The 10,983-nt window shown below is 50.2% G+C and overlaps 1 protein-coding gene across 11 annotated transcripts in view; it reads right to left on the bottom strand.

Moving 5' to 3' along the window:
- Window positions 1–315: 315 nt before the first annotated feature.
- LOC119179565 (uncharacterized) overlaps window positions 316–10,983 on the bottom strand; it is a 159,702-nt gene continuing 149,034 nt past the window's right edge. For all 11 annotated transcript variants that reach the window (XM_075869091.1, XM_075869090.1, XM_075869092.1 and 8 more), the window contains one exon: window positions 316–495. In XM_075869091.1, coding sequence (XP_075725206.1) covers window positions 331–495 — 165 coding nt within the window. In that variant the 3' untranslated portion in view covers window positions 316–330. The remainder of the gene's footprint in view (window positions 496–10,983) is intronic.

The following is a 10,983-nucleotide window of genomic DNA, read 5'->3' as shown; positions in this document are numbered from 1 at the left end:
TAATGCAGCTTGCATGTACAAGGATTTCAGATCTAAAAGTAAGTTTGCCTTTAAAAAGAGGCTGTCTTCGTAACCTAATTAGGATGAAGCAGGGGACATACATGATTCCATAGCCAACGATGAAATATTTATTTCGAGAGTATTATCTCCTGCTAGTGATTGGCGGATAATGATCCCGACTGAAGGCATATACACGAGAAATCTCATGTTTGTTTGGAAACGTCTATCTTTAGGCGCAAAACAATATTTTCGTACACATCAAATTATTGCACTGTCAGGAAAACATACATAGAACAGAAGGACAACACGAATAAGTATATTAGAAGTGGTTTATTCGGAACGGTCTAGCGCGTTTCGCGGCAGGTTTCTGGGGAATGTGTGTGGTACAGAGCACCTCTGTACGTAGCCGGTGGGTATGCAAAGGCCATTCAAGCACCGTCCCTTGCGACATACTTTAGAGTCATATGTCCGCTCTTGTGCTCCCTTTTCAAGTAACTGAAAATGAGATTGCACCAAATGGATAATCACGCTGTGTTATCATGCTTGAGGAAACAACCTGATTTGTGTTCCCAGTAAACTTCTGGTAGCTTTAGTTTTCAGTCTATGCATGGAGATGAATTTATTTATGACATATGAATCATTATGACATTTGGTCACCATATGCTTAGCACTTATTTTTCAGTCAATACGACACACGGCTAAAATTTTTGCTAATGAGGCTTTTCTGCATCATGTCCGCTATAAGAAGTAGCATTATCAAACAAAGTGCGAACGTATGCAACCATTTAAAGCAAACAAGTGTTGGCTATAAACGCCAGCGCCACTAAAGACTAAGTGAAACAAGTATCCGTAAAGATAAAGATAGCAAGGAGCCCCGAAAAGACATCGAAATCCTACAAGCCCCGCCGCGGTGGTCTAGTGGCTAAGGTACTCGGCTGCTGACCCGCAGGACGCGGGATCGAATACCGGCTGCATTTCCGATAGAGGCGGAAATGTTGTAGGCCCATGTTCTCAGATTTGGGTGCACGTTAAACCCCAGGTGGCCGAAATTTCCAGAGCCCTCCAAGACGGCGTCTCTCACAATCAAATGATGGTTTTGGGACGTTAAACCCCACATATCGTATCATTCGTCAGGAATCATTCCAATTCCTATGTCACGTGTCGTGACGATGACAAAGGCAGCGGACAGTACGTCCAAGATGGAACTGCTAATTTGGCCGAACTTGTGGTCGGTGAATTCAAAGTCAGATAAAATCAATACACACTGGCACTGACAATGGCGAATTGAGCCCGGCCCCAAATACTCAATGCTAGTTTCAGTTTCAAGAAATATCCATGCTCGCTGCGGTTGCCAGGCATCCAAAAATCTGGTCGAACGAAGTCAGGTCGATGTGCATTCTCGTATTTTTTTTTCTTTCTCGTGTTTTTTTTTCAAATAAAAAAATTGATATCTTTATAAAAACGGCTCGTTTGTTTATACGTCTTTTTAATTTTTTTTATTTAGTGAGTGTTGAAGCAATCGAAGCGCGGGAAATGATTGACTTGAGTTCATAGCGTTTGCCTTCATTCCTTCTCGCCCCTCGCTTAGCAAAATTAGAAGTTGGATCACGCTCAGTTATTTCGCTCCAATAGCGTGTCAACTACGGAAAATATAAAGAGAGGAAGTTATGGCGCGCAGAGAACGGAAGCCACAGTGAGCTATGCCTAACAAGTCAACGAAGCAATCGTCGAAGATTGCTTAATTAAGCAACAGATCTTTTGCGCGGCTCCGCGGTGTGCTATCCCAGAGATTTCTAGTTCCGTGAAGGTACTTCAGCGTGTCCTAAAGGCAACGGGTGAGCACAAAAATTTGGACCCATTATTTGAGCAGAAAATAGTTTTACATGAGTACATATAAATAAACCCAGTTCTCTGCAAGCTTAACTGGTCTGAGAGAAGTGCAGCTTCGCTTGAATAATCGGTGAAGACCAAGCTCTTGTGGAGAAATTGCGTTTATTGAAATGCTTGAATTCATGTTGGCTCTGCTACAGAGTTTTAGTTTCTTTTACTTTTGGCGTGTATTTCAAATTATGCCATGTATTTATAGGTTGCTTCCTGCATATAAAGGTCTTGCCGCAGCAGTTCGAAATTTGCGAGTCTTTACTTCTAATCGTGTCACTCAAGCACACGTGATAGAGTAAATGCTTATAAAAATTATTACAGAGAATATTGCAAAGCCAAGGTTTTGACAAGCGAGCTTTTCTTTCCTAAGGAAACGCGTTTGCCTTGACAAATATAACTTGCCGAAACACTGTTTCCAGCGACGTTCTTTCTCGAAAAACATCTGATCACTTGAAGCCTCTTCATGCCTCTAAGCTTTAGTCTCGTTCGGTACTTAAGTTAAGCAAGAAAACCAAGTCGGTCATCATAAAAATCTTGATTAAGTCAAATACAACGTATCCCTCTCGCGTTTGTTGATAATTTTTGCATTAATTTGGATATTATGTATTCAACGTTTGCTCACTATGTCCGAATGTCAGTGGTAATTTAGAGCTGCTTTTGTAGGTTGCCACTTTCACGCTACATGTATGTCTGTTTGTTATACAAAATGTGCTATAAAAAGTTCAATTGTGTTGTGCCGATCAAAGTTCGTCATACTAAGAAATCAGTCAGCTTAACTTCAGGCTCTAGAAAGCACGAAGAAAAGCACAAAAAAATGTTGTAAAAATTTTCAGAATTGCTGCATCGCCCGAGCGCCCAGCGGACCTGAAAGAAGGCTCGAGCGCATTCCGCTTGCATGCGAAGTGGGAAAGAAGGGCTTCTGCGGCAACCCTCCTGCCCTCGACTTTTCGTTCTTTCCCTCTATTTCTGGGCGTCAACAGTGGCGTGATAAAAGGCACTTTCTGTTCCTGATTTATTATTAGTAGGATGCCCGGCAACCACCAGTGGTAAAATTGGCGCTGCCACTGCCAAGAGGGAGTACATGGGAGGAAAAGGGAGTTTCCTCGCCGTGACTGTGCATCGGCCGTCAATCAAATGATCATCGTTGAGACGTGCCGTCTTTTATACACCACGCGTCGAACTTTCCAGGGTTATCACTGATGTACGCACAAACTCTCGAATAATCTTGAGTGTTCGCGTTCTGGTGCGCAATGTTTTAACAAAATGATCTACTACCAACGAGGAGCTTTTCGAACAGGGAGGCACAACTTGAACCGAGTATTGCTCACAGTGTTTCGGGATTTAAACCGAGCACACTAAAATAACAAACGTTGCAATGCCCCCCTTTAAGTTGCACCTAGTATTGCTCACAATGTTTTTCGGTTTACACCCAGGACACGAAAATGACGCGTGCAACCCTACTTCCACCATTTTAGCACAACTTAATGAAAGCTGAAAAAAAGGAGTTCATTTCGGCTACACTTTGGTAGCTGAAACGTTAATTTTATTGCGACAGCAATTATAAAGAAACTCTCGGCGGGATTTTACCGCCGGTGTCGGCGTCTATGTCATGCACCGTGCATGTATACGTATCTATATATATAAAAAAACGAAAAAAAAACGTTCAGAAAAAAAAACTCCGGTGCGGAGTCGAACGTGGGAACTCCACGTTGTAAATGCAAAGTGTTAACCACTGGACCCCCAAGAGATTTTTTTTCTTTATCACCAGTGTTGCACGTTGTACAAACATGAACAATATTATACATGAACATGAAAAATAATATACAAAACATAAGCGATGACAAGACAGTCGCGAAACCATTAGTGGTTGCAGTGCTAAAATTCCTTTACGTTCATCAGGGGTTCAACCCTAGAGAGCCAATCCGTAAGAAAGTCTCGTTATTTGAGTACGTCAACGTATTGAGCAATGCTTTCGCGGAAAAGCACGCGTGCCGGACGTCTGTCAGGGTCACAGTAGTAACCGGCCATTCTGGCCCACCATAGATAATGGAGGCCAAGAGAGTTGTCAGCGATGTCCGAATGAATGTAGTCAAGGCAAGGTTCAAATTTTAAGAAAAACTGTAATGTGCTAAGTTACAGGTGAATCGGCAGTGGTTACATGTATAAGGAAACTGGACTCGGTGCAGGAGCTCGATTGGATACGTCCGACGCCACTCGCGTCTCGGCTCGCTCTGCGGTGCGTCGCTCTGCGGTCTCGGCTCGAATCTCACTTTTGTTTTTAGATGCGGAGCATCTAATACTCGAGGCTTGTAGTGCGGCGCCGTCCGCAAGCTTCCTCCTCCTTCTTCCACCATCTGTGCATCCCTTCCTCCTCTACACACCGCGCGCGCTTCACTCCTCCACCGTCTGTGCACCCTTCCTCCTCTACACACCGCGTGCGCTTCTCCTCTTCACGAACATTCGCTAGCTGTATAATGTAGCGCGCATGCGCCGTCACGCTTCGAGAACATCGGCAGCTGACGCGCGCGCATGCGCCGTTGCGCTTCTCCCCCTTCTCGAACATTCGACAGCTGACAGTGCATGCGCCGTCGCGCTGTATATATACTCAAGGTCGGTGCTCGCTCGCTCAGTTGCCGCTCGTCGGTTGGTTTGTACGGCGCGTCGACGTCCGAGGTCGCAATGATCGACGTCCCTTCGACCAGCGCCGGCCAAAGTGTTGGCGGAACCGCAACCCACTCACTCTTCACTTTACCGACCAAAAAGCCATCGTGCTCAAAGTTCGTCGCAATAAACAAACACCGCCCTTTCGCATACGTGTCGTACGTGTACACTCATTTAACACCCCTCCTACAACCACGTTAACCAATTTAGCCAGCGACCTAAGTAAGTCGCAATTTAACACCCCATTTCACAACCACGTTAACCAATTTAGCCATCGACCCAAGTAAGTCGCACTTTAACACCCCGTTAACCAATTATATGCTCCGCATCGTCCTCATTGTTCCCCCGAGGGAAGCTGCGGGCAATTGTTTTTTAATGTTCGTTGAACCAATGGGCAACCGCGTCGAGTGGACGCGCTCAGGGCTCGGAGTCCACGTTAACGCAGTGCAGCGTTTCCCGAGCAAGCACGGAGACGCTGCCGGAGAATGAAACGCTGCCGGAGAATTCAGCTGTGCGAACTCGAGTGCCGCTGACACGGCCCTCCCGAAAATTGCGCCTGTCCTCAGGCGTGCGTGTCGTTAGATGGCGATGGTTCCGTAACTTCTAGGAGCGGCTCCTTATATCTACGAAGCTGCTCCACGTTGAAGATTTTTTGGTTGATCATGCCCGGTGTGTGGGGTACTCTTTGGATCTCGGCCCTATTTCCTCCGACGAGGGCCGTTACCTCGAACGGACCTTCATAGCGAGGGTCTAATGTGCCTCGAGCGCTCAACTCAAGCAGGACGAGGTCCCCCGTTATGAACCTCGGAGCTCGCCGCTTCTTGTCGTATCGGACCGTTGTTTTGCGCTGACTCTGCAGTAGCCTCTCTCTTGTCTCCGCACGTCCCCTTGCCAAGTCGTGCAGTCTATTAGACTCGTCGATGTCTCCCTCGACTGAGGCGAGGTTGAGCTCTCCTGGCAGTTTTGGGTCGTAGCCGTGCATGAGTCGAAATGGGCTGTGGCCACTGTGACGATGCTTCGTGGCGTTGATTGCTAGCATTGCTCGGGGTAGTTCCTTCTGCCATTTGTCCTTGTTGTTTAGCATTTTGCGTAGCACCTGTTTCAATGTTCCTACTGTAGTGCCATCATCATCATCATCATTTTTTCCATCACCGCGCCGCGTCTCTCGCGCAGCTGGCGCGAGCTGGAGCTGCGCGAGAATTAGAACGAGCTTCTGGCCTGGCGGTTTGGACGCTGGTAGCCGACGTGGTTCCGCTTCAGGCCTGCAATAAAGTGGCGAGATCGGCCGTCACCCCCGGAAAATCTTTTCAGGCCTGCGCCCAGCAATTTGACGTCATTTCCGGCCGGCCGACTCTCGGGGAAGCCGCAGCGGCAGCGAGCGCAGCGCGGGCGGCGGTGGTGACGGTTCGGCGGCGTGGTGTTGACGGTGTTTCACGTTTGTTGCTTTCCGTTGTTGTTTTGCGGCAATTTCGTTTCCGTGCGTGATGCTGGAGTGATGCGACAATGCCGAATAAGTGTTGTGAACCCGGATGCACCGGCAACTACAAAACAGGAAAGAAGATACAAGTGTTTTCCTTCCCTAAAGACGCCGACGCTCTCAAACAATGGCTACGCGCCATTCCTAGGAAGGACTTCGTGCCGACTTCGTGCACTAAGGTAAGAATTTGAGATGCTCCTGTTCTTAGCTTGTCGTTGCTTGTTCGGGTAGAAATCACCTATGATGGGAAATACTTGAGCGTGTGGCCGCCGGGCCTCGCGAAGCGCTGACGCCAGCAGCGTTCGCAGCAAGGATGGTCAGCTGCGCTTTGTTCACTAACAGTGCCGTGGTGTCGTCCATTCTTGCAAGCTCTCGGTGGAAGCGCTTCGTGGAGTGCGGTGACATCACGCTCCCGTGTTTCCTTTCATGTTGCTTGTACCGCTTAGCGCAGCGCTTTTATTTAGATGCTTGCGAAACGTAGGTAGACTTTGTTTTAGCTACACGGACTGTAAACGCGGTCATGCAAACGGGAGCGCATTTTTTTCTTTTGAGAAGTGGCGTCTCAGACGTTCTTGAAACGTTTTTGCAGGTGTGCGCGAATCATTTCGACGCTTCATGCATTGAGAAGACGACATCGTAGACGGATCCAAGGACAGGGAGAGTTATTGAAGTTGCACTCCCAGTACCACGGTTGCGTCCTGGATCTGTCCCAACGGTATTTTCCGGCTGTCCGTCCTACCTATCAGTACGAGACCAGAGCACGAGAGAAACCCCTGACGCCAAGAGGAGCCGACAAGAAGCCTCCCAACTCGCCCGTGCTGTAGAAAAGTCGCTGGCGTCATATGAAGCGGAGCAAAAACGAGACCGGTTTTCGTCCCTCGAAGAACTAAGGGCTCGCCTGCAAGGGGTGTCAGTGTCTCCAAAGTGGACTGCGATTCATAAAGAAGAGTGCTCCATGTTTTTGAACATTATCGACTATCGTGAACCTTGTTTGAATGCGTCATTGACCGTGTTTGCAAACCTTGAAGTCTTTGCCTGCTATCAAGGTTCACCAATCAAGAACCTTGGTAGCGCTGTTGTACCAGACTCAGTTCAAAAAGTAAGTTCCTTGTTGGAAATTTTGAACAACCTGTCGATGCTGTCTGAGGAGCGCTGCACTTATTGCCACCTGGCTCAAGCAATACATTCCCTTGTTTGAGCCTTGTTTCCAGTTTTGTATCTCTTTACAAGTTGTTAGCTTTTAAAGGTGCTGTACTTTTTTCTTTTTTTTTAACTCGAACTGCCTCGGTGCCCACTGTAGCAGTTGTACAGTCCGTTTTGGTACCTAAGCTGTGTACACTTTCCTTGTGCACTCTGTGTACAGACATGTTGTGCACTGTGATTTGTTTTTTTCTTAGATTTTTGTTTGATTTTTTCCCTAGGACATGCACCTACCTGTGGCAGTACAATTACTTTTCTTTCTGTCATTTATCATGCTGTGGACCACAATTTAATCACCAGTGTTCTTTTGTATTGTATTTTTTGGCAAGTGTTTGAACCTGATACCTTGTGTTGCTACTGCTACTATGATAAACGAATGGTATGTTTTCCTCTAACCTACAATTTAAATGAAAGTGTGCTTTTTCTGTTCCAAAGCTCGGGGATGTTTTTGCTGTTACAATCTGTTTTGTTTTCTGAGTTTTATGTGGCAAGATATTGTGTTTTGTACTTTTGGCATATTTTCAGCATTAAGGGCAACATCTTGTTGCCTGTCGTCTGCCTGGACCGAGAACAATGTGCACTGTGATATTTGTACAGACGGCGTCTGGCTGTGATAAATAAATACGCATTATTCCATTCACGATATTCATTATTTCTTGATACCTTGATAAGTTCCCCCGCAACGGTGGCTCAGTGGCTAAGGCGTAGCGCTGCTGAGCACTAGGGCGCAGTTTCGATACCCGGCTGCGGCGGCCGCATTTCTGATGGAGGCGAAAAGCAAAAACGCCCGTGTGTACGAGATTTCGGCACACAATAAAGATTCCCAGGTAGTAAAACTTGATCCTGAGCTCTCCCCTACGGCGCGCTTCATCGCCTGCGTTGCGTCGGCGCGTTAAACCATACAATCAATGGATACCTTGATAAATCGTGCGGACATGATGTCAAGGAACCTCGCCCGAGTCGGTAGGCGTGAAGGGCGCTCGCGGCTGGCGCAGCCACCCAGCGAAGGGCAGCCGGCCGGCCGGCGCGATGTGACGTCGTCGACGTCACGTCACGTGACGCGCAGGCCTGAAAAGCTTCCGGGGGTGACGGATCGGCTCGGCCCCATCGGCCGCCTTCGACGTCATCTCACATCTCTCCTTCTCTCGCTCCGCTACATTGGTGACCCGGAGAACACGCCCTTCGCCGAGCGGCCCGCGGCCATGTTCCCGCAACTCTGCCCGCCAGTGCCACCGTTCCAATCGACCTACCCCAAGGTATGGTTCATGCAGCTCGATGCCGTTCTGGCGCTGAATGGCGTCACGGACCAGCTGCAGATGCACGACATTCTTCTCGACGCCCTTCCGGTAGAGTTGCGCCATCTCGCTGCCACTTCAAGCACCAGCCCGCAGCCTTACGATGCCCTCTGCACTGCGGTGCTCGCCCGCAGCGGCAACACATACCGTCCGCTTCCGTTTACCCGCGCCAGGCAGGTTTCCCCGGCGTCGCAGAGCAAGGTACGAACCGGTCCGCAGCCCTCCATTGACCGCTACCTCGGTACCCCGGCTTCGACTACTTCTACACCTGATCCGGTAGCAGAAACATCCACTCCTGCACCTGATCACGACCGCGAGGTAGAAGACTCCCCCACTGCGACTGACCTTCCCTCCGAGAGGTACATTCCCTCAGCCCCCGTGCAGAGCTTCATCGCACGTACCTGCTACCTGCACGTTTTCCAAGAAAGCGACGGCACGCGACACCGTGGCCCTCGCCGTTTCCGCGACCACCAGCTCAGACGTCTCGGCCTCCTCCTCGCCGCAGCTGCTGGTTAGCTCCTCGACGGTGCCCTCTACCGCTCCGCCACCTGCCACTGGTGCCAGCAATGGCCTGCCGGGTGCCTCGCCACATTCCACTCGCACCTACCCGGCCAGCAGCCGACCACACTCGGCGTCCCCGCTCCCCGCCCCTGTCCCTGTCTCTGTTTCGTGGTCTACGACGGGCCCCAGCGCCGTGCCTTCGCGGAGCCAGAGCCTGCCCTCAATGCTCGCCCGCAATGGCCTCACGTACCAACCGCTTCCAGGGGCCCGCGACTTTGGGGTTGTCACTGCGTCGCAACGTGTGCTACCAACCGTGGCCCCACCAGATGACGGCCACCTTGCCGCCCGCCTCGGAGCCTGGCACAGGTGACCTTTCACCCGTTATTGACCTCCCGACTTCCTCTCGTCTGGCCACTAGCGACGCGTGTCCCGCGTACGACCTGCCTACACCATCTGTCGAGCCAACTGAACTATCTACGACATCTGTCGAGCCAACTGAACTGTCTCCGACCCCTGTCGAGCCAACTGAAGTGCCTACGACATCTGTGGAGCCAACTCAACTGCCTACGACATCTGTTGAGCCAACTGAGCTGCCTACGACGTCTGACCAGCCAACTGAACTGTCTATGACGTCTGTCAAGTCAACCGACCTAACTACAACCACTGTGGAGCCAACTGAAAGCATGGGAACAAGCACTGCCACCAGTCCACCAGCGTCGAATACCTCGACAGTGACTGAGGCGACAACTGAACCCGTCTTTCCTGCACAGCCTCCCATGACGCCATTTCCCGTGGTCCGCGTATTCGGCACGGCGACGAACGAGTCGCAGCCGCTGCCTGTGGACGACGTGTGTGACTACACCTTCTACGACGGCCTCTACGACACGGGCCCGTTTGACACGCTTTACAGCCCGCACTTTAGTGCACCAGTCGAGCACGTTCTCAGTCACGCGTCGCTTCACAGCGTCACTGAGTACGGCCTCTCTTTCGCCTACAGAAACGCATCACAAGTGGCGCGAGACCTCAAAATTCTAGAGGTGCTTTCCACGATTGAAGACCTCTGGGACCGAGCCATCCGTCATTACGGATTTCTTTCCATCGAGCGCTTACTTCTTCGTCCACTGCACAACTCTCAGTGTCGCCCACCAGAGACCATCTGGTTCCCGATGGTCACTACACGTTGACAAACTGGACTTGCCAAAGGAACACTTTATGGACTGCCGTTCATGTACATAGCATTTGTCGCCCTCTTTCTTTTTTCATATGCGTTCAAATCGCGCAAAGCGCTAGGGGGGGAGCCCTGTAGTGCCATCATCATCATCATCATTTTTTCCATCACCGCGCCGCGTCTCTCGCGCAGCTGGCGCGAGCTGGAGCTGCGCGAGAATTAGAACGAGCTTCTGGCCTGGCGGTTTGGACGCTGGTAGCCGACGTGGTTCCGCTTCAGGCCTGCAATAAAGTGGCGAGATTGGCTCGGCCCCATCGGCCGCCTTCGACGTCATCTCACGTCTCTCCTTCTCTCGCTCCGCTACACTACCATTCGCTCGGTCAGTCCGTTTGATTGTGGCCAGTACGGTGGGGAGTTCTGATGAGCAATTCCCAGTCTGTGATGGAATTGGTTGGTTTTCTTGTTCACGAATCCCTTGGCTTGGTCCGTAATAATGACGCTGGGAACTCCAAATCGCGGAATCCACCGGTTTGTCATGAAGTCAAGATAGTGCGTCGACGAAGTGCTCGGTATGGTCACGGCGTCCATGTATCTCGTGGCGTGGTCGATACACACGAGGATGTGGTCTCCCTTCTCGTTTAGCGGACCGATGTGATGCAGGGATATCACCGCGTTTGGCTCAGTAGGAATATCGCGTGGGATGAGGCAACCTTCATTCCGTGTCGTGCGGGCGTTGATAGTCTGGCACGTGTGGCAGGAGTGAACATACTCGCGTATGTCTTTTCTCATCGATGGCCACC

The sequence above is a fragment of the Rhipicephalus microplus genome, chromosome 7 (genome assembly GCF_043290135.1).
Source record: "Rhipicephalus microplus isolate Deutch F79 chromosome 7, USDA_Rmic, whole genome shotgun sequence".
Taxonomy (NCBI): domain Eukaryota; kingdom Metazoa; phylum Arthropoda; class Arachnida; order Ixodida; family Ixodidae; genus Rhipicephalus; species Rhipicephalus microplus.
The sequence above is the reverse complement of the archived record's forward strand: the minus strand, read 5'-3'. Positions and strand labels throughout refer to the sequence as shown.